The 23256-nt window shown below is 39.3% G+C and overlaps 3 protein-coding genes across 5 annotated transcripts in view; 2 read left to right on the forward strand and 1 right to left on the reverse strand.

The window, feature by feature from the left end:
• Nucleotides 1-1209: 1209 nt before the first annotated feature.
• Nucleotides 1210-3807, reverse strand: zgc:172339 (uncharacterized protein LOC564384 homolog). Its single transcript, XM_052568017.1, has 2 exons — nucleotides 3386-3807; nucleotides 1210-2836 (listed from the first exon to the last, which is right to left on the reverse strand). Exons 1-2 carry the CDS (start codon nucleotides 3674-3676, stop codon nucleotides 2237-2239), a joined length of 891 nt encoding a protein of 296 aa, XP_052423977.1. The 5' UTR covers nucleotides 3677-3807; the 3' UTR covers nucleotides 1210-2236.
• A 2433-nt stretch (nucleotides 3808-6240) lies between these two features.
• Nucleotides 6241-19793, forward strand: gigyf1b (GRB10 interacting GYF protein 1b). Of its 3 annotated transcripts, none has more exons than XM_052567312.1 (26): nucleotides 6241-6482; nucleotides 7885-8366; nucleotides 8501-8564; nucleotides 9182-9311; nucleotides 10645-10740; nucleotides 10840-10954; nucleotides 11318-11420; nucleotides 11591-11784; nucleotides 11861-12078; nucleotides 12184-12289; nucleotides 12472-12630; nucleotides 12735-12862; nucleotides 12941-13172; nucleotides 13264-13430; nucleotides 13844-13941; nucleotides 14026-14126; nucleotides 14213-14286; nucleotides 14657-14788; nucleotides 14872-15075; nucleotides 15180-15361; nucleotides 15453-15610; nucleotides 15693-15856; nucleotides 15941-15985; nucleotides 16099-16210; nucleotides 16560-18936; nucleotides 19012-19793. In XM_052567312.1, exons 3-25 carry the CDS (start codon nucleotides 8530-8532, stop codon nucleotides 16607-16609), a joined length of 3003 nt encoding a protein of 1000 aa, XP_052423272.1. In that variant the 5' UTR covers nucleotides 6241-6482; nucleotides 7885-8366; nucleotides 8501-8529; the 3' UTR covers nucleotides 16610-18936; nucleotides 19012-19793. The 3 variants fall into 3 exon arrangements, with proteins under 3 accessions (XP_052423272.1, XP_052423271.1, XP_052423273.1); XM_052567311.1 differs by having other exon boundaries at nucleotides 6365-6639; XM_052567313.1 differs by having other exon boundaries at nucleotides 6370-6639; nucleotides 12475-12630.
• A 367-nt stretch (nucleotides 19794-20160) lies between these two features.
• The window catches only part of efnb3a (ephrin-B3a), a 39421-nt gene continuing 36325 nt past the window's right edge, over nucleotides 20161-23256 (forward strand). The window contains exon 1 of the mRNA XM_052567924.1: nucleotides 20161-21822. Within this exon, the coding sequence (XP_052423884.1) occupies nucleotides 21674-21822 (149 nt within the window). The 5' untranslated portion in view covers nucleotides 20161-21673. The remainder of the gene's footprint in view (nucleotides 21823-23256) is intronic.

Consider the following 23256-nt stretch of genomic DNA (forward strand, 5'->3'; position numbering starts at 1 on the left):
AATGAGAGAGTGAGAGGAATTCGAAGCTAGTTATTTTGAATAGCATTGATTAGATAAGCAAAACAGAACTGATGAGACGTTGCCTGAAAGAGAAGAGTGCGTCCTGCAGGTGAACTTGAACAAATATAGCTTTACGTGGATCTAGGCTACAACATTTTCACTTTTTTTCTACCTCAAGGAAAACAATATGTTATTGTTATTGTTTGACGGTTGCTTTGATCTGTAACTTGTCCTGCACTATCGGTGTTCTGGTAATTAATAATTGAGGAGAGTTGTCTTATAATCCAGAGACGTACAAGGGGCCAGAGCCAAATCAAGAAGTCACGGAGACTTAAGGGTGGGCCATGTTGACTTGTCTTGGTTTTGTAAGAAGCAAGAGCACACTAGTGGTCCCCCCTCTCTAGAAATCATGTTTGGGCACCTTCTCCTTCATCATAACCTTTCATGCACCAATTTGGGAGGTACCAACTGGGAACTTCCAACGATAGTTGTGTGTATATAAATGTGGTTGTCTCATTTACTCCAGAGTAAATCACACATGTAATAGTTATCATCTCCTTTTAACCAGCAGCTTTCTTTGGAAGAGGTAATCAGTAAAAAGAGGGAGAGACATGATGGTTCAGGAAAATACTGTGCAGAAACCTTATCACATATTACAAATGATTCTCTCTCTCTCTTTTTCTCCATATATGCAGGTCCTCTTTTCTGTAGAGCTAATCATCTTTATGGCAGTCTTATAAAATGTAAATCAGGTTATTCTATACTCCCCATCGCGAGAGAACAAACAGTCCTCAATGGAGTGTGAAGAGGTGATGAAAGAAAAAGGAATACAGAGATAAGCCTGTCTGTATGGAGTCTGTGTCCTGTGTGGACAAGGGATTAGGAAAGAATGGGGCTTCGCTCACCTCCTCTTTACGCCACTTTTATTTGGTTATCTGATATTACACAAGCTATCTAATATTCATGCCATTGTTAATCTTGCATGCACACACAAAAGCATCTTTTTCCTTTGAAAAGAATCAGTAGATGGTGTACTTATTAAATTGATCAAGCGATAGGAGTTTGATGCCAGCTTTATTTATTATATAATTTTGAAGCTCTAGAAAATATCCAAAACGCCTAGAGCTTTTATGTTATTGAGTCTTCATGTTCTGATGTTGTTAATTGACAGAACGTAGGCAAACAGAGAAGAGTAAGTGGTCAATTTTTTTATTTGAGAAGAGTTTACAATATTCAGATAAATTGCAGTAAACATGCTTACAAAGTGAGAAAAGATTTAGCTGTTGCAGTCTTATAAAGAAGTTAATGGACCTAATAAAACCCCTAAGGCCACAGATGATTATAGTCATTAGATCTCTCTCATTTCATCACTCTTTTCAGTCCTCTCGTGGACAAATAGTCTTAATTAGAAGATATCAAATATTTCTGGAACTGAAATTGGATCTTCATTCTACCAGTAAAGGCTAAAGGAAATGGATACAGATTTTCACCCTTCAAATGAAACAAACAGACAACAACAAAATGAGAGAGAGAGAGATAACAGGGTTATATCCAAATAAGTTAACATTTTTATATCCAGTAATTTTAATTTTTGCCCACAGTCATACACAATTATGTAAAATGCAATATTCTTCAGGGGTCTAATGCTCAAAATCTTATTCAGTAGACCCTTAAAATTGAAATGTTATGCAGCGATTCTTTGTAGTTCTTCAAACTACAGGTTCTTTAAATCACACACACTTCCAATAAAAGGTGTGCTTTATGTGTGTGTGTTTAGAATAAAAAAACTAATTATTCAGCAAGGGTGCATTAAAACGATCAAATGTGACGGAAAATTAATTTATAATGTTACAAAAGAAAAGATTGCCATAATGTTTTTCTTTTGAATCCTAAAAAAATGATTTTTTCTTTTTTTTACTTATTGTTTTTAAAGGATTATGTGACACTTCAGACAGCTGATAAACGTTCAGATTTGCTCCCATGGGAAAAATTGACAAAAAACTTTATATAATATTTCAGAATTTTACTGTATCTTTCATGTAAACAATAAGAGATTTTGACAGAGACAGTCTTTCTCTGTCTCATTAATCTGTAAAATTGAATTGGAACCTTTTATTTAAGAGCATATTGCAGGATATTCATTCTGCAGAACAGTATTCTGACAGTTGAATGATGTTTGAAAATGCGTTTATGAATTTAGGCAAGAAGAACCAAGACGAAGGCAAGACGAAGACACCTAAGTCTGGACTTTCATTATGGCATCATTAGGCTCACAGTTCCCAAAGAAAATCTGAAACCTCTTGTCCACAAAGGTGTTCTTCTTCAAAAACTCTTCTAGTTGCTGCACAGACATCTCTATGACCTCCGCTCCTTCTTTCTCGTTGAGCCCATAGGCGGCAAAGGCCGGGAATTTGGATCGCTCATCAAAGGGGGCATTGTGATCGTAATCGATGCAGCAGTAGGCCGACCACAGGTAGGTGGGAACGGCCACGCGATTGATGTTGTATCTACGGATCATCCTGCCAGATGTGGTGACCCCTGTGACTATGTAGGCCGTACCGCGGCAGTAGTTGTTGAGTCGACGGCGGATGATGTGCTCGTGGTGTTTCCAGTGGCCCACGTTGAACTCGCGGACCTGTGGGACCACATTGGTGAGGGTGTACGTGGCTGCCTTGTCATCGGGGTGAGCCTGGTGCTCGTCGGGGTTCAAATGGCCTCGTTCGAAATCAACCATGTTTGAGTAGTCTTCCAAGACGGCCTGGGCATCTGAAAAACTGTCGTGGACATCATCGGGAGGAAACGGCTGCATCTCACCAGAGTCTGATGCCGTGGAGAGCTGAACGAGTACAGAATATTTATGTAAAAAAAAACAGCAAGATTTTAAGGTTGTCTATTTTCAATAAAATATGCACCATATAGAAAACATATACAATTAGATATTTAGATTGTTTTTTATTGTAAAGGTTTTAGGGTTAGATGTTTTCATGCTCTTAAACTAGCCATAAGACCAGCAAATCAGCTTACCCTGCTGGTACAAACAGCTTAAACCAGCCTAAGAGGGTTTGCTGGTTTTATTTGGTTTAAAGTGGTCTTTCAGATGGTGTTTATCTGGTTTAGTATTTGGCAGCTGGTTTTCCAGTCTTACCAAAGCATTTTAAGGTTTAAAACCAGCTAACCAACCAAGCTGGAAGGCCAGATAAGTCAAATTAAGCCTTATAAAAAATATATATGTATAAATAAATAAAAACAATCAGCAGGCTGAGTTTTAAATAATTGCTTGAAATCTAACCTGTGCCTTGTTTTTATGCATGAAATCTACAAATGTTATGGATACTTGCAGTTTTACTCATTATGAGCGAAAAATGAGAACTCGACAGTTGGTTACCTGAGGCTCGAACATCCAAGGAACGTCGACCTTCTTGAAGCCGTCGGAGCGTTTGAAAGTGTACGCAGAATACACCGGGATGTGGTCCACCACATCATACAGAGAGACATACCGGGGCTTGCCGTTATAACGCTGACAGATCTTTTTAAGTGAGCGGTTCTCCAGACCCCGCGGGGGAGTGCCCATATACATAAACTCACGGCACTCGGGTGAGAAGTCATTCTGCACTTCTGAGCGCACAGTGACGAGCAGAAAGCAGAGAAACGCCAGCAAAACAGTCTGGTGATCCATTAGACTGAAATGAAACAGCTCTCCTTCAAAATCTCCTTTGAATAACTCCTAAGAAAGTGTCCTGGGGTGCTCATTTTCCATACTGCAGTGATAGTCAAATAACTGCTCGCCTCTCACCGACACACCTGAAGGTCCTGCAACTGAGTGGATATAAAAATAAAAAAAAAATCAAGATACTTTCAATGTAAACCCAACAAAAGACTTTTCTTCAATATATAAACTACTTATTCTTCTTTCACTTGCCCCTCTTTAATAATAATAATAATAATAATAATATATATATATATATATATATATATATATATATATATATATATATATATATATATATATATATATATATATATATATATATATATATATATATATATATATATATATATAGGCCTACTGTATAGAATTTAATAACACCTACACACAAATATATATATATATACTCATGAAGTGATGATAATAAATGAAAATCTGAAGATTAAATTCGATACAGCTGTATATATATATATATATATATATATATATATATATATATATATATATATATATATATATATATATATATATATATTTATTTATATTTGTGTGTGTGTTTGATAATAATACAGTAAATACATAACAGTAGGCTTTTAATAATAACAATACAATCGCTATAATTATAATAATATGTATCATTATTATTTAATTTATCATATTTATTATTATTAGCCTATTATTAACAGCAAAAACAACGAATATCATTCGAGTTTGATTATGTTGTTCGAGATGCAGTGAAGATATCGCACTCAGCAGAACAGAAGGGAAACAGTTACAGTAATATTAAATGCATGAAACATTGTATGTCAGATATACTGGGATTCATGTCAAACAGGTAGGCATTATCACAAAGTAAAAAGAGAATAAAAATCATTCATAAGTAGAAGGGAACAAGTCATTTTAACACATATACGAACAGGAAATTCAAATATTAACCAAACACTACGTGGGGGAAACATAAATACTGGACTATGTGATGTTGTTTAACAGAGGAATCAGTGGAACATGTTATGATTACACGTACAGCATATGAAAGAGAAAGCGATCGAGATGAATTACAATCCTTTGCAGTTAAAGACATTTCTTTAATTAAGTAGTATTCTGAATGATGGTCCAAATACGGCATACTCTTCACACTCCATCACTGTAGGTGGCGGTATGCACCTATGAAGTTGGTTCGCAACCCGCCATAAAACCATAGACAGTAAAAGAAATGGACACAGCGACCCCATTGGAACCAAGGGGCAAGGAACTCGACCGGAAGTTGAAGTCGGGTGGGGGCTGCCATCTTTTAGCAGAACTTCACTTGCGTTAGCATTCCCATTGACTCCCATTCATTTTGGCGTCACTTTGACAGCGAATAACTTTACATCTGAGGCGTTTAAAGACTCCGTTTGTCCATTATTTATTTCTAAAGATACACGACAATGTATAAAGGGCTCCATTACCTTCTATGTTACATTATGGCCCCGTATAAACAGTTTTTGTAAAAAATAGGCTAACGATTGCGTCATAACCACTCGGCTCTCTGTCGCATTACCGTACAGACAGGAGGAGAAGCTCGCAGGCAATTAACTTAATATGGCGTACTGGCGTTACATTTTAAAATACTATACAAAATAATTAATCAGAATACTTACTCCTGCTCACTCACGACAAAGAACTCCCCGCTCAAGCTCGCCGTCTCTGCAAGATTAACGATGGCAGTTTGCACGCACAGCTACTAGAAGATTTACATCTGTCAGACAGGTTGCTGACGTCGTCAAGCTTCGTTTGAGTCTGCGCGTCAGAAACGGAAGTGCTAAAAAACGCTAAAACCGGGCTTCATTTGTCTCAATTGAGTTCCAATGGGGTCGCTGTGTCCATTTCTTTTACTGTCTATGATTGGAACTCAATTGAGACAAATGAAGCCCAGTTTTAGCGTTTTTTAGCACTTCCGTTTCTGACGCGCAGACTCAAACGAAGCTTGACGACGTCAGCGACCTGTCTGGCAGATGTAAATCTTCTAGTAGCTGTGCGTGAAAACTGCCATCGTTAATCTTGCAGAGTAGGCGAGCTTGAGCGGGGAGTTCTTTGTCGTGAGTGAGCAGGAGTAAGTATTCTGATTAATTATTTTGTATAGTATTTTAAAATGTACCGACAGTACGCCATATTAAGTTAATTGCCTGCGAGCTTCCCACCTGTCTGTACGGTAATGCGACAGAGAGCCGAGTGGTTATGACGCAATCGTTAGCCTATTTTTTACAAAAACTGTTCATACGGGGCCATAATGTAACATAGAAGGTAATGGAGCCCTTTATACATTGTCGTGTATCTTTAGAAATAAATAATGGACAAACAGTGTCTTCAAACGCCTCAGATGTAAAGTTATTCGCTGTCAAAGTGACGCCAAAATGAATGGGAGTCAATGGGAATGCTAACGCATGTGAAGTTCTGCTAAAAGATGGCAGCCCCCACCCGACTTCAACTTCCGGTCGAGTTCCTTGCCCCTTGCATAAAACCAAAATAATAATAAGATATGCAGTGATTCTGGCGCATGCTAAGCAGTAGGTGGCGGTAATGCGCTGTTGTAGTTCTCGAGCCGGCGTCAAACAAAAAGAAGAAGAAGAATTCGCGGTTCATTGGATGAATTTTTCACGTGGTTCATGTCCAACAGCCATTTTTGTAAAACACAAACAACAAGACGACCGAGCGAGACAGAAAAAAAAAATCTCATTGCGACCGTTGCAGATACCGGGGAAGATATATAAAGAATTCAGCATCGAACTCACACAAGGCGAGTGTTGAAAACAGAGACATACCAGTAGTTCAAATCATCGCTTCCCGCGAAGCACGTTTGTGCAAAAGGAGTGAGTACTTTAAAGAAGATCCAACTCTGCAGAAAACAGTGAATGGCTAGTTTAGCCTAGCTGGCCAGCAGACTCGCAGAAGAGGTGTGTGCTAAATCATCTTCAACTTTTAAAGGGAAGTCTGCTTTGTGCATTTGTTGGTAATCACATTTTAGTGGTAATTGCACACATATGTCGTCGGAGTTTATCGCACTGTAGCAGATTGTTGAAGGGCTCGGTGTGGAGCAGAGAAGGCCTGCAGCGAGGCGCAGCGCGAGCAGATTTCAGACGTTACTTCTTCGTTTCCTGTTCTCTTGGTCTCCTTAAAACGTATCGGCCTTGTTTCGTTGTTTATAATTAGATTACTTTTTAACCTTCATTCGAAAACGCCTCTCAGTTTCAGGCGTGTTGCTTTATTTGTGTTGCATAACAGCGCGGTGTGTGTTACTCGCGTTGAGTTGTACTGTTGCTTATAGAGTCATGACTAGTTTGGAAAGTTCTCACACAAGGGTTTTGGATGTTTTTTGTTATTTAGTTCATTTTAGGCTTTTGCAAAACGTTACTAAACCCATTTAATCCCTCCACCAACTATTACCGAGTGTGACGTGTCTAAAAATATGTATATATTTTTTGTTTTATACACTGTGCGGTGAAAATTTTAAAGAAAGAGCAGTATGTCTTAATTTTATACGTATTTGTTCAAGTTTTGTGTGAATGGTCCATGACCAGAGCCGTTTCGTTTTATTTGTCTCTCTGAAAAGTATGCGTGTCGAAAATGCAGTACAAATAAAACTATTTTGCTATTTTGGTCCATGTAATATTTGAAGGGTCTGCTTCTAAAATTTCAAGGTAACTTGATCCAATAAAATGTAAAACAATTTAAGAATTTGTGTGTATTTTATGAAATAAAAAATAAAGATAAACAGAATTTATAAAGCACATTTTAAATATTAATATGTACTGTTATAAAAAATAAAACCTTGCCACAAAAGGTTGAGGTTAAGCTAACTGAGACTAGTTATAGCACTTGCATGTGCTATATCTGATGCTTTCATTGTAAGTCACTTTGGATAAGTGTTTGCTGAATTACTTAAGCTAAATGAAATAGTTCATAAATAATGTTTAAGGAATGAGATAAAATAGTTTTTAAATGTAAAAATACTCAATCCAGCTTATCCATTAACACAAGGCCAAACAAACTGAATGAAAATGAATAATGTTGTTTAATGTGAACTACCCAAAAGTTAATTTGATCATTCAAATATGACTGGACTCTGTCTTATGGATGCGCTTGCATGTGTTTTGTACAAAAAAACAATCAGTGTTTTTTGTTTTTGTGTGTTTCTGCAGGTGTTGGGAGTTGAATGCTTGGCTATGAAACAATAATTCACAAAAAAATAAATAATAATATAAGTAAAAGAGATCAAGAATTGAGAGAAGTTAACCAGCAATAGTTACGGCATTACAAACTGCCCTGCAAGTTGTTTTTGTTTTTCAAACAGTAGTTGCTGTTATTTATGCTGCCACAAAGTCTAAAACCATAGTGTATTGCTTTTTCTCTTAAAAGTGTTTTCAAATTGCTGAATCTTTAGTTTTTTTAAAGATCTGAAGTTACTGGTACATTAGGGTGGCATGCCGTCTTTTGGAGGTCTTATATCTGGCTAGATATCCATCAGCCCTCATCTCTTTGAAACTGGCAGCTATTGTAATATTCATACAGAGTTTAGATTTACCACCTCAGCACACAGAACCCCTGTACCAGTCCTGATAGAACCAGCTCGTTCCTGTCCCTCGTTCATACCGGTCCTTTACAGTCCTGTTCTGTGGACAAGGTACGCACTTCCCCATCATGAAGACATGCTTGTTATATCATTTCAATCTCACATTTTGGTGTGTTTCTGATTATGATAAATAAGATTCAGAAACCTCTGCTTTATTTTTCATTTCATTTTCCTTTGGTTAACAGAAACCCTGAGCCCTTTGGACATATAGAATATGACTGCTGAGACTCTTACCTTCGGTCCAGAATGGTAGTATGTTTTTTCAGATAGTATGACTTTAAATTAACATGCTCATTCGTGCATATGTGCATTTTTGGTCAGGAATTTAAAAAAGGAAATTAAAAAAGTTTTCATTTTCATTTTCTGACGTAGCTTTTAGCCAGAGAAGTGGTTTTTGTTACAAATCCCTCTGGCAAATAATTTTGGTTTATTTACTTGCCAAAACATATTTTACTTGAATTTGGCACTTGCCAAACAAAAAGCTAATTTTTTCTTCTTCCATTGATCTAATTAGATTTTTTATTTTATTATTATTATTCTTCGCCACTAAAAACCAAACCTAGAAACATTTAGAATGTGTTTTGGATAATCTGACTTTTCCCTTTATTGGTATTGCAGTAAATTAATGAACTGCCACATTATTTTTTCTTCTTCTTCTGTTCTACTTGCCTATACGTGTCAACAGGAGGAAACAGATGTTTCCCCTACTTGTGATTTTTTTTTTTTCATCTTTTCTTTTTTATATATAAATTAAAGCTCAATCTCTTCTGTCATTTTCTGCATATACACAATCATGAATCCAGAATGATTCATTGTTTTTAAATGGATGATGGAAATAATAACAACTATGTCTTGTTTTACTTCAGGCTCCGTGCACTATCCAGAGGGGGGAGTGTGACGTCCCCTCCCCCTTCCCCTGCAATGCCAAAGTCCAAGTTGGCCGACTACCGCTATGGCCGTGAGGAGATGTTAGCACTTTATGTCAAAGATAACAAGGTGAGATGACTCATGGCTCCTGCAGTTAAAGTAAAATAAATGAAACCGAACAGTAGGGGTGTAAGCTAATATCAATAAACGTATCGAGATATTTTGTTTGGCGATACTGTATCGAATCTCAAAAAACAGAATATGGATAAAAAAAAAAAAAAAAAAAAGCTTTGTTAAAATAAAAGCTTTCTTAAGAATACATCTTATTTTCAATATATCACCTTGCTTACAGTATCGTAACATATCGTATTGCAACCCCTGTATCGTGATACGTATTGAATCGCCAGATTCTTGCCATTACACAACCGAACAGGCCACCTGTATAAGGCAAGGGCCTTTTCATTATAGTAGGTCAAGTGTTGATATAAGAGTCAGTAATTGTATTTCGATTACATACCTAATTGAGCAGTCCCTCCAGAAAAACGTAGATTTATTTTGTGATTGTTGCGGGCAAAAATCCTTGATTTTGGGGCACGTTTTCTTAAAAAATGCTATGGAATATGCGGGATATTTTTGCAATTTTATGCGATGAAATTGCGTGAACTTGCTAAAACTGCGGTTTGATTAAAAAAAAAAAAGAGAGAGAAAAAAAGGTGATTCCCCCAACACCTTTTTCTCACTAGGCTGCTATCTTAATGTAAAGAGTAATTTCGTATTACTTCCTATGATAAGCGAGCATACTAAATCACAGAATATTTAAATATCTCTTACTGCAACGTAAATTATTTTACATACTACTAATATAATTACAACTGTAAGTTTTTGGTACTGTTCTGTAACAAAAAAGTGCAATCTTACAACTGTAAAGTTGCATCAACTCCTGAATGAAACTACAACAGTGTTAGTAGCCTAGTGAGAAGGGGGTGTTGGGGGAATAACCTTTTTTCTCTATTTCATCAAACTGAAGTTTTCGCAAGTTCTCGCTATATAATTTGGCTCCACTGTCATGTAACAAATCGGGAAACTGCTTCGCGCGTTCTTTTGCGCTTATTTTTGTTGGCAAATAAGAATGATTTGCGTGCTTCAAGTTTCACCGCGGGGTTTGCAGATGATGTTCACGTCACGTAATTACGTCACTTCATAAGGTTCCCATGGCAATAGGGGGAAATAGCGCTTTACTTGTGTGAAGTAAACGCAACACGTTTCATCTTTCTGCTAATATATATGTGAGTTTTTTGCAACTAAAATACAGGGATTATGAAATCATGCTAGCCCCACATACATTTGAAAAAATGCGAGCCCGCATAAATATGCGGCCTTTGGCTGATTATGCATTAAATCAAGCGATCGCATAATCGCGTTTTTCTGGAAGGACTGATTGAGATTTTGTTTGCGTGTTCAGATCCCTGAGGACATGCAGGATAAGGAGTTCGCTGCTATCCTGCAGGAAGAGCCTCAGCAGCCATTGGCCTTGGTGCCCCTGACTGAGGAGGAGCAGGTGACTGATGCATATTGTAGTCATGGGTCAAATTTTGGGATAGAAGTAATATTGATTGTCATATGTACAACACTGATTTTTATTTCCCTCACCTTTCAGAGAAACTTCTCCATGTCTGTGAACAGTGTGGCTGTGCTAAGGCTTATGGGTAAAGGAGGTGGAGCTGTGCCAGCAGGTGTAGCTAGAGGGCGTGGAAGCACTCGAGGTGGTCGAGGTGGGTTGTGACCAATGGTGTGAATTAATGCAGATGACATATTTTTGTAGGCCAACCTGGAGGTTCATACTGGCACCCTCAACAAAAAACCAATAGGATTTTTCCACCAGCTTTGGGATTATTGCAGAAAATGAGCTCTGTGATCACCAAATGTTGATGGTTCTTACATGTTTTGTTCATCATGTTAATCTTCAAATGATCAAAAATAATTATGAAGTTTAAAGCATAAATACAATCACCAGAAGTAGTGATTATAATCAAAGCATGGATGTAAAAGAGAGCTTATAAGTAGATGGGTTTTCCTGTTGAAAATGGAATAATATACATCTTATAAAGTATTTCAAAATGTTGTTTGTTGTTCAGGGAGAGGCAGAGGAGAGGGTGGATTCTACCAAAGAAGTGTGGATGAAGAGGCCGGTTTTGGCCGAGGACGAGAGATGCACCGCAGTCAAAGTTGGGATGACAGGTGGATTTATACACAATAAAGTTTTATATACAATGTACATATTTGTCTGAATAACAATGTTTATAACATGCATCTGTATAACGTAAAGTCATCAAGACAGAATGAACAGTCTATCTCAGATTAGATGTCAGATATTCTGTTGTGCTGATCATTAGTATTTGCTATGTCAGGGGTGAGCGGCGCTTTGAAAAGCCTTTGAGGCGTGATGGTGGGCGTGGTGGTTTTGAGGAGGGAGTTGCAGGAGGAAGGAAGGACTACACGCGCTCAGACAGCGATAACTGGCGTATACTCCGAGAAGAGCAGGAGGACGAAGATGGGGCAGAACCTGGGGGAAGCTGGAGGATTGCTGGAGTCCGCCGTGATGGTACATTCACACTTTTATTATTATTTTATTTTCATTTTTCACTTTATTTTTTTAACTTGTCTTTAATCTCATCTAGACGGGGCTCCTCGTTCAGCAGGTTGGCGGGATCACGGTAGTGGGGATGGCCGTCGTAGGAAGTTTGACTTTGACTTCCGAGATGGAGAAGGTGGACGTAGGAGGACCGGAAGTGAGGGAGGAGAGGAAGAGCGAGATGGCCTGCCTGAGTGGTGCACCGATGAAGAAGAAGGGGAGATGGGAACATTTGATTCTTCTGGAGCCTTCATGTGCATAAAGGTTTGCTTGTCTCGCAACGCTTTTATTTAAATACATTTCAGATGCATTCTTGCACATAACTGTTAAGTAAAGAGATAAAGAAATCAGGTTTGTATGGCCCTTTAGAAAAGCTCCAGAGATGCAATCCCTGAAGACCAGGAACTGGAATTTGAAGCTCTGGAGGAGGAAGAAGAGGGTGGTCAAGAGAAGAAGGACAGTCCTGCTGATAAATGTAAGTAAAATCGTCTTTTTTGATGTTGTATCCGGTATATTTAGCAGGAAGTGACTGTTCCCCTTTGTTCTGCATCTTTTGACGTGCTCTGACCAAGATTACTTGAAATGAACATTAAACGTTTAACATCCTCCATTTCTCTAGCTGATGTATTTCCTAAACTCACCTCTCTTGTTTTTCAGCAGACACATGTGAAGCAATAGCTGTGTGTGATGGAGAAATAAAGTCATCATCTCTTCATGCTGTGTCCGCTCCTGCACCTGTGCAGCCTGTTGCAGAGGAAAAGACTCTCAAACCCATACTCACTCCTCCTTCAAAACCTGCACCCCAACCATCTGAAGGTTCTCTATCTCTTGCTTTTTCTCTTTTTGTGCATTTTCCCATTTTGTTCCAATAACGTGCAATGCTAAAAGCTCTGGACCAAGACGTAAGTTTGTTCTTATAGATGCAGCTCCAGCAGGTGGCACAACAACTCTGATGCAGAGCTCCTCTCCTCCCTCAACCCCTGTTACTGACCTTCCAACAGTAGGGGGAGACACCGAGGAGGAAGATGGCATGAAGCACCTTCAGCAGGTCTGCGTGCTTGCTTTTTTGTTTGTTTTTGTTGCTCTAGCAATAGAAGGTCAATTAAAAAAGATCTGTCTTTTAAAGGAGGCTGAGAAGATGGTGGCGTCCCTGCAAGACACGTCTCTTGAAGAGGAGTGTTTCACTCAAGCACTTCATGAGAGCCACATCACTGCGGCACACACTCGCACACACCCGAATACACACAAACTCTCTCACTCCACCTCACACACTCTCCCGCACTCCGCCAGTGCTCTGCCCCTGTCCCATGAATCCGCAATGAAGTGGTTCTACAAAGACCCTCAAGGGGAAATTCAAGGTGATTCTGACTACCAAGTCAATCTTGGAGGTTTTTTTAATTGTTCATTCCGGCATTAAATGGTGGGCTGTATTGGTTGTCTCTCTTTTAGGTCCATTCACTACAGTGGAGATGTGTGAGTGGTTTCAGGCTGGGTATTTCACCATGAACCTGCTGGTCAAACGTGGTTGTGATGAGGGATTTCAGCCCCTGGGTGAAGTCATCAAGATGTGGGGGCGTGTGCCTTTCTCTCCCGGCCCCTCCCCTCCTCCACTGCTGGTGAGGAACACTGTGAGATATCCAGAAATGAGTTTGATGATGCTTTGTGCCATGTATTAGTAACCACTCAGGGCTTTTTTGAAACTATGATTACACCATGTTCTTAAATTGTTAACCATGGTCAAATCAAGCACAGCCTTGAGTTGCTTTATTAGATTTATATTTATTAATATTTAAAATATTAAAGTGTGTGTCAAGAGCTTTTAACCTTTTAGGGCAGTGCTCTGACATATTGAGGTCATGTTACAGATGACCCCAATTCGATTCCCTTTTAAGGTCTTTTCTGGATCTATTATTCTCCTATTTGACATTTCCTGACGGTTCTTTTCTCTCCAATCCTAAAACTTGTGCAAAATAAAGTATTTTAGTTGGATGGAGATACAAATTTTTGTTCTGTTTTTCTGTTACTTTAGGGGAACATGGATCAGGAGCAATTGAAGAAACAATTCGAGCAAGCTGCCACTGCAGCCCTGTACCAACAACTTCAGATGAAAATTCAGCACATGAACAGGTATCACGCACTAGCAGTAAATGCATCAGCTGACCAGGTATATACTTGTGTTTTGGGTTTATGAGCGATGTGTTTGGGTCTCAGGTGTGGGGAGACTGGGATGATGCCTGGGATGAACAGGTCCATGTCAGTGCCAGACACCGGGCCCATGTGGGACATGCCTACCTCAGTCTCTCAGCAGTCAGGTACTACCAGATGCATTGATGCTTCATAATAGCCACTTTATTTTATGATGTGCTTTTGTTACAGCATTATATCTTCTGTTTTGTAGGCGGTGAGACCAGTCTGTGGGACTTAACCATGAGTAGCTCCACTCAGGGTCCAACTCTTGAACATTTGCAGAAAGTACGTAACATGTGATCTTTAAAGTGCCTTCAACTTATGCTATAGTAAAGCTGTCTGTCCTGCTAGAGTACATTGATCTTGTCTTGATCAAGGGCTCATTGGTGACTAAATCCCAAAGCATTACTTCATTTTTTAGATGAAGGTTTAGCTGTGCATAGTCTGGATCTTGTCCAGTGTCTGTGCTATCACTCTCCAGAAGTTACATATAAAAAATAGTTTTGTACCGGTTTAAGTAAACTTCAGTTGACTTTAGCAGGACCGTGATGTCACCAATCAATCACTTCTCTCTGTGATCACATTTCATGTTGAATGAATGAACTTCACCCATATTGCTCTTTCGGTAATTGAGCCTTTGCTGCCCGTGTGTTAGCTCCAGCAGGAGAGGCGTGAAGCTGAACTCAGGAAGCGTGAAGAAGAGGAGAGGAAACGGAGGGAGGAAAAGCGCCGGCAGCAGGAGGAACAGAAGAGGAGAGAGGAGGAGGAGCTTTATAGACGAAAACAGGTGAGCGCATGGACACGTTGGGCAACAACAGTTGCACTTTTACATTTTCATGATGTGTAACGCAGTATGTTTGTGTTTTACAGCAGTGCCGTCAGCAGCAGGAACTGATTATGAAGTTTCTGCAGCAGAGCCAGCAGCAGCAGAGTGTGCCAGGGGGCGCAGGGTGGAGCGGAAGCCAGGCAGGAGCTCTGTCTCTGGGCAAAGCTACTGGAAAGAGCATGGGACTCCTGGAGCTGGAGGCAGAGAGACTTCACAAACTGCAGCAGAGAGCTCAGCAGCAGCAAAGGGTGAAAACATCTTGAGCAGTGAATTGTTTAATATGTATCCGAATGGCTGGCAAATAGTTTTGAGTTACAGTTGTTTTAGTTCATTATAACATTGTTTCGTTCAGCATGGAGGTTTGACAATGGGCCAGTGGAGTGATGGGCCATCTGGGATGTGGTCAGGAGCTGGCATGGAAGGGAAGGTCGGAGGTGGCAACCCTGCTATGGGCATGTGGGATGAGCCCATGAAGAACCAAGCCAGCCATCGCAGCATTGGCCTGAAGAACAGCCGCAGCAGTCCCTCTCTCAGGTAGACAATTTGTACTCACTCAATTGAACTTTCCAATTAAACTACTGTTTTTACACACAATGTTCACCCCAAACATCTCTTGTGTTCTCAGCGATCAATACATGCTGAATCGGCGTAAACGTACTGACGATGAGGACAGGCTTCTGAAGCTTCTTCAGGGGATGAAACCTCAAGATGGCTTCACCACTTGGTGTGAACAGATGCTCCACGCTCTCAACACCTCTGCAAATAACTCCTCCTCATTGGACGGTAACTGTCACATCTGCCGTTCGCATGTTTTCTCCAAAAGAAATGGAGATTAAATGTATCATGCTTGTATTTCTCTTGATAGTGCCCACCATTGTGGCATATCTGAAGGAGGTGGAGTCTCCATATGAAGTTCATGACTTTATCCGTATTTATCTGGGCGATACAATTGAAGCCAAAGAGTTTGCCAAGCAGTTCCTGGAGCGCCGTGCCAAACAGAAAGCGAACCACCAGAGACAACAGCAGCAGGTTTGTGAAGGACGGTTTGTCTTGTTTAACGTTTGTTCGATTCTCCACACTGGGTGAGTCTTAATGTACTGAAACTTTCCACAGCTGTCCAAGGAAGTCTCTGGATTAAACATGAACTTCCCCCTGCAGGTAGATTTCATAGCGTTTTACTGGGTTTATAAAGAAAACCTGCTTTATTATTTTCTAGTTTTCATTTTCTATTAGTCCATTGTTTAAAGTCTTCCTGGTTTTTCTTCTTACAGTCAATGTTCCAGGCAGCTCACATGAGTAAGGGCGGTAGCGTATACGACACTCAGGGAGTGAAAACGAAGAAAAAGCCTAGCATGATGCTCCATTCTGACCCCAGTATCCTCGGTTAGCGTGCACGCTCACATAAACACTCACAAACCCCTACTGGGTTCCATTCAGCTTTACCCATCAGCATGCATACATTACCCAGAATAACCCTTGAACTACTGTGTTTTTTTTTTTAATCTGCATTCTGGCTCCTTGTCAAATTCTTGCTGTCTGGGTCATAGTGAGATCTTCATCTAACAAAGAGGATCTATTTGCTGATGTACTTATTGAAAAGCATTTTCTGCCCTGCTTCAAAGGGGAAAAGTTTATGAATTAGTCATTAGTATATTCCCAGATGGGACATTTCTTGTAGAAATTCAACCCTCAGACCTCTCAACCTCTGTTCTCCTGTTTCCCACCTCCGCAGGCTACTCATTCCTGGGGGGAGGTGAGCTGGAGCAGGTGGAGGATTACTGACCCAGCCCGTCTACTTGAGTTTACCTGAGGCCTTAAACCTGGAGCAAATCAGCAGAAGAATGTGCACTGCTCAGTGAGGGAAGGGGCGGGCAATATTTGTCCATGCCCCCTCTCTCTTTCTCCCTCTTTCTCTCACTCTGCACTGTGGGAGGAGCAGAAGGAGGTTATTGGGAGGTTCGGTGTGAAGAGGAGATCCTCTTCTGCCTCCCTTCAGTAAAGCACCTTACCCAAACCATGGCACTTTAATGTTTTCATATTTGAAATGGAGTTGTTGTTTTTTTTTGTGTGTTTTTTTTTTTTACGATGCAAAAATGTGTGAATATATTGTTGCATATATTATGTGTAGAATATTTGTATGAATATACATACGAGAGGTAGGAACAGAGCGGTTTCCGCCGTATCAAACATGGAGGTCGAGAAACGTTGTTGGGGAGAAGTTGAGCGTCTCTCCTAAAAGACAAACACTGTTGTATTTTTATGTTCATGGTAAAGCTATAAAAATATGAAATTGAAAACTTGAAGATTTGCACTTGTTTAAAAAAGTAAAAAAAAAAAAAGTTAGGTTTTTTGTGAGCGCGTGTGCAAGAGATGAAGTCTGCACAAATTTTATTGCTTACTGACATGTATAAAACAAATGCCATGCTTTTATTTTGTTCAACACAATTTTATACTTTATTGAGTGTGTGCGTGAATGGACAGAAGTAGTGTTGCCGCTTTTTTGTACATAGGCTCTTAAAGAGACCGATAGGACAGTCAAGCTTTGCGTTTTACCCTCCAGTGTTTCAAAGTCTGACTGAGGTGCTGTTTGGCCCGTTTGGCTCTGTTCTAAGAGGGCAATCGGGATGTCTAGGTTTGTGTTTGATGTATAAATGTAGCAGCTCTGTTGTCTGTACACAAACTACTTACATTACAACTCTTCCCCTTTCACTCATTCTCAGTCCATGATGTGAAATGTTGCCTTCTGTCCAGAAAGTGTGTGTGTGTGTGTGTGGATGGATTCTGGGGCACTGTGATTCTGTATGTCAGTTGTTACTTTTTTGTTGCTGTTGAAAAAGGATGAATGATATATTTTTTTATTGTTCTATACAAAGTATTTGAACTTTGAGTTGGAGCACTTTCTAGGCTGCTACCTTGTACTTTTTGAATTTTTTTTTTTTTTTGCCTCTTGAGGATGTTGTATTATGAATGAATGTATTCCAATACAAACTATGTATAACAGTGTATCTAAAGACAAGGCTTAAATGTGTCTCTGAGTGAAACGGGACACGCCTCACCATTCAGAATATGCCTGGTGTCAGAGGTCAGATTCTGGGATGCGCTTGGCCTGTATCAAGTTGACGGTCTCCGGCTGCTAGTGCTCTTCCAGAACTTTCTCACAGCACCCAGAGATTCTGTTCATCTCCCAACATCTTGATGGAAATGTTGCTCTGCTGTCTTGTTACTTGCGCTCTTGATACAGGGCCATCGAGAGCCAAGGATCTGCAGTGTGTAGCAGTAATTATTTTTTTTTTTAAATACATGAGTTTTGGGATTGAAATGTTATGTTTTGCATCATAAATGTTTATTCACCTGAATCCTCTGAATAGGAAGAGACTACGGATCAGAAAAGAGGAGATTCTGGTACTTGACTAGAAGAGAGAACAAAAAATCCTGCTTTAAGTGTATTTGACTCTATTCTGACTGGATTATATTTTTGTAAAAACAAAAAGAAAAACAACAAAAGACAATGACTGAAACAAAGCACGGAGAGGTGGATATCAGCACTAACTCGTACGCCATTCTGGAGTCTGAAAGGAGTGGCAACCAGCTGCATTTAGTGCTACAGAGCATGAGACACAGGGAATACGTGCGGATTCCAGTTCATCCTCATACCTAAGGGATGGAGTTTTTTGCATCCTTTTGAGCTGCGATCCCCACTGCTCTCAGCAACACTATCAAATGAAGGATATTCCTACAGCATTTGGGAAAAAAAGGTGTTCATTTTGAATGTTTGATTTAAAAAAAAAAAAAAAAAAACCTTTATGCCTTTTTTAGAAGATTACTGTGCAGAGAAACTCTCATGTGACGTGTCTATCAATAATATTTCTTCACAAACTTTCTTCCCTGCTGTGGGTTGAGGGGGTAGATGTGATGAATGTTTGGAGAGGAGATGAACTGAAGCAAAACTCTCCTCGGTTCTTCACGCACTTCACTTGAACTAAAATCTCAAGGACACAGACTTGTCATGATTGCATGTCAATGCAATGAAAAATTGAGAGTATTACAGCAATTGTTGACATTATAAAGTTCATGGATGCTTGTGAAACAGCTGAACTGCAATGAAGAAGGTGAGATGCGACAGATTGAGACTGAAAATTTTAAATTTACTTACGTTGTAGTTTAATCTGGTTTTTGTTTTTCAGTTCTTCCAGTATGGACGTAACCTAGATCTCCCTGCTGGGACCATCACACCCACCAGAAAAGGCATCATATGATGTCGTCGAACTGGATTTAGCAAGAGATCACAACTCTTTCTCTACTGTCTCTCTCTTTCGTCCTGACAGCATAGAACGGGACCCACAGAAAGACTAGGTGTGTGCATGCATGTGAAGAGACTTTGTATGTGTCTGTACAAAGACACTCGTACATTCTCCCGTCTCGCTTTTGGGTGAGGTGGAGACTGGATGTCCTGTAAATAATGTAAATGACTTTGGTCCCCATTTGTTGAGTTCTGTCCATCTTAGGCCATCATCTTGGGTGTTTCACATGCCTTAACTGTACAATACAGAACTGCCCTGGCCAACATCAATGTAACACTCATGAAAAAAACAGCAAAGACTATATGTACACCACTCATCTCAAGGAATCTGAGGATATTTCCCCTTATGTTGACTTCACTCAGCATACGAGGTGTTTTCTATGTATTGTTGGTATGTTAACGTTCAAGTGAATAACTGCAATTATTGACGTGTACAGATAAAGGTTGAACTTTGGTATCTGCTGAAATTTGAAAAAGAAATTGTAAAAGTACAAAAAAAAAAGAAAGAAAAAAAAGGTAGTTTGCCTTCCTCTACCAGTTCGGCATTGATTTTTTGTTTTTAGTTTTAAATGATTAGGTGGGTACCTACAGAACATGGGGCTTAGTTTTCTTTGCGAAGATCAAAATATGTTAAACTGAAAATAAAATAAAAAATTAAAAGCTGAATTTGTTTTCTGTCATTGTTACAATTATTGTTGGCTTAGACCTTCGTTGTTTAGTCTTAAATATAGTCCTATTTGACTGCTGCTTTGCTGCTGTTTTCCTCTATGAGGCAGTAAAGTCACACTTCTGCTTCACGACCTCAGGGAGTGTGTTACATTATAAAGATTCGAGGATAGTTAGATCTTGCTTTCCTGTTGCCAAATGAAACTAACGTTACTAAAGATAAAAATCATTGCGCTTTCAATCACAGTGTTAGAAACAAATTTTAGATTCATGTTAAGTCTGCACCGCATAAACCTCCACCATTTGATTCCCCAAGTATCCCAGCATCACTCTTTTGTACTGGTTTTGACAGGTTTTAGATTAGAAATAGGGCATAAGGTTTAACTTACACAAACCTTGTTCTGATGTGCCTCGAGCTAACTGTTACCTGAATAAAGTTGAGGCAAAGTCCATGTTTCTTGGAAATACTGAATTGAATTTGACTCGAGACCTATTGTCTTCGCAGATTACATTTTAGTTATTTTGATTTGTTGGCCGTAAAGCTACAGTGACATTTAAGTTCAACAGTATTGAAAAATACTTCAGATAGGAGCTTTTCTCAAGACGGCATCTACAAACTCTCTCAGGTCCGCCAGTCACCAGCACGCGCGCGCGCGCACCACAGCTGTTGCCATGTTCGCTTATTATAAACAACTGAAAATAGTTATGTATTATTTAAAATTTAAATGTACTATTTAAATATAATATCTGTTATTTAATAAAATACGAATCGTGGAAGTTTGTAATTTAGCTGTTTTTAATCCAGACTGTATTTAATCTATATATTTATGTCTTGATAAATGAAATTACGGAGGTAGCTATGCAGTGACTTCCCCATAATTAATAAATAACTACTAAACCTTTAGAAATGAAAAACAGTGCTCGGCAATTTCGGTTAGGCTTGTTTGATCAGAATCGGTTGTTTGTTTCTCCTGGGATCTGGCAACAGTGCTTCCGGCGCGCGAGTCAAAGCGCCAGACTTCGCAGAGCAGCAGAGAAACGGAGAGCGCGAGCGGCACGCGTTGTGTCCATGGACTACAGGAATATCTCGTTTCTTGTCCCCAACGTTTCTGCATTTGTTGCAGTAGACTTTTATCGATTACTGCCACTTACAATGCCCTAAACGGGTTTTGTTTCTTGTTTTCTTGTCGGACTGTAATTAATTGGGTAAGTAAGTGCTGGTGGACATCCTCACTGTTGTTTCAGGACTGGAACATCATATTTGCGTGAATAATTTGGATATTAGATGAGCGAAAAGTTCTGGACCTCTCATTTTGGACACCAGATGCGTGTTCTTCACCAGCGTTAAAAGTACGACCTATCTTTGACACCTTTGTGCATTGAAATATTGAACTATTTCTACCGAGTGGATGTTAATTTTCTCAACGGGAGTAAAAATACAACTCCGAGTCACTGACAGAAATGCTAATGCTGCGGTTGATGGAGAAATATTTCTAAAAAATCACCCGCAGTGGACCTGGCGCCCCGCATCAGTCTGCGTGCGCTTCGAAACATTTAACTTCACCCCATGTACAATCATAATATTGTTTGAAATCCATCCCAAATCAGATTCATACATTAACCATATGGCTTTGCCTTCTCAAATTTGAAAATTACTTGGGACTTTCAGTTGAGGTCATTGACTCCTTTGAATGGAACAAAGGAGGTTGATGTTTCTGAATCTGCTTTCTTTTACAAACATTCAGAGATTTGTTCTCCGAGACTTTCTGATGTGGATGTTGCGGTCACACCATCTCCTCAAGAGCAGAGGGATCTAGTGAAGTTCAACCCTCCGCCAGTCTTTTGTCTCTATTAGGTCCCAGGCATTTGTCTTGAGGAACATGGGAGTCCAGACGAGGGGAGCCTGGGTGGCTATGGGGTTCTCGGACTGGGTCAGTGGATTGGGAATTCTCTTAATCTTCCTGATGGAGAGTTTAGCAGTGGATGCGACCAACATGGAGCCAGTATACTGGAACTCTCTGAACAGAAGGTATGTTGCTGGTAGATATAAAACGTTCAGTCTTATTTCTTCAGATCTCTGTGGTAGTGTAAATAATACAATTTCAAATAAATTGTAAAATTAGTCAGTTTGCATTCATGCGTGTAATCCTAGTATTAAACTAGTGGGAACTTGGAAGAGAATGTTGTACGTACCATAGAAAGATGATTCTAATTACATTTAGATTTTGATTCTTTTAGTCAAGTTAATTGTAAACCAATTCATGGGAAATAAAAAAAATATATATAATTAAAAAGTGTGATTTTTTTTTTTATAGTCAATAAAAAAATTTGTAAACTGAAGAAACTCAGAAATTGTTAGTTCGTTTCGCAATTAATTACAAAGAAACTTCAGTTAACACATTGAATTAAACTTGAAATTTTGAAGTAAAAAGACTAAAGAAATATTTTCTTGTAAATCATACTCCAGTATGTTTTTTATTTTTATTCTATTTTTTTACTTTTTTTGTAAGTGTAGTTGTGCTCCATGTTCTGAAGTTTTTCTTTGTCTAGATGTTTTTGCACATATATTTTCTATAAAATTATTTAAAAAATTAATTATCAAGCCATTATCCAGCTTTGAAAAGTAATTAAGAAATCAAGGAAATCCCTCAGGAAGTGTGGGAACTAAAGTATGTACATATAAACTCAACCCCAGTTGGGACAGGGGTGACTTTGGCCTGGGACACAGTCTAGTTAACGGTTTGGACAGACACACTCAACTGAGAAAGACTGGGGTATTTTCTGGCTGGCTGCCTCCCGATTATGAGTTGTGTGCATGCCCTCCCTAGATAAGGCATTTGTGCTTTACCCACAGTGACACAATCTGCAACCCATGCATAGGTCCTTTGATTTTTGTCTGTGCTGAGGAAGCTCTCTGAACAAGAGGAATGGAGAAGCCACATTATGAAGAGTGTAGACCTTGGGTAAGAGACCGAATCAGGACGTCTCTCAACCCTGAAAAGGACATGAATGAATAAGTGGAAGAAAAAATACTGGTTAGGCAACTAGGCAGTTGGTTTGTTTAAAAAAAAGAAAGAAAAGACACTGCCTCTGAGAACTTCAGAGCTTCACACTGACAGACGGATGGTAGAGAAATATAATTAGAGAAGACAAATAGATCTGAGGCGGGAAAGATAAACATGGTTGGCTAAAAGAGAGAAAAAAATAAAGATTAAATGGATGCTGAGCCAGAGTTTCAACTCCTGAAGTAGAGAGAAGGAATTGAGGGGTTTGTGCAGATAAAGTCACACAGAAAAAGTGACAGAGAAAGTCATTCATCCATATGAAATAAATGTTCCTCTGATATCTGAAAAGGTCAGTGTGTTTACTCACACCCGACAGCCACATCCCTCTTAGGTCATCTGGCTCTCTTTTCACTCTCTCACACACACACACACACATTTGACACATATGCCCACAAGAC

The sequence above is a fragment of the Carassius gibelio genome, chromosome B10, assembly GCF_023724105.1.
Source record: "Carassius gibelio isolate Cgi1373 ecotype wild population from Czech Republic chromosome B10, carGib1.2-hapl.c, whole genome shotgun sequence".
Lineage (NCBI taxonomy): Eukaryota > Metazoa > Chordata > Actinopteri > Cypriniformes > Cyprinidae > Carassius > Carassius gibelio.

What these genes read in the sequence shown, in the direction of transcription:
- zgc:172339 (XM_052568017.1), bottom strand. Translation starts at nt 3,676, where the DNA reads ATGGATCACCAGACTGTTTTGCTGGCGTTTCTCTGCTTTCTGCTCGTC. An exon ending in CTTGGATGTTCGAGCCTCAG is followed by an intron (nt 2,837 to 3,385) that starts GTAACCAACTGT and finishes GTACTCGTTCAG; the next exon opens with CTCTCCACGGCATCAGACTC.
- gigyf1b (XM_052567312.1), top strand. Translation starts at nt 8,530, where the DNA reads ATGACTGCTGAGACTCTTACCTTCGGTCCAGAATG. An exon ending in CCCTCAAGGGGAAATTCAAG is followed by an intron (nt 13,173 to 13,263) that starts GTGATTCTGACT and finishes TCTCTCTTTTAG; the next exon opens with GTCCATTCACTACAGTGGAG. An exon ending in CCTCCCCTCCTCCACTGCTG is followed by an intron (nt 13,431 to 13,843) that starts GTGAGGAACACT and finishes CTGTTACTTTAG; the next exon opens with GGGAACATGGATCAGGAGCA.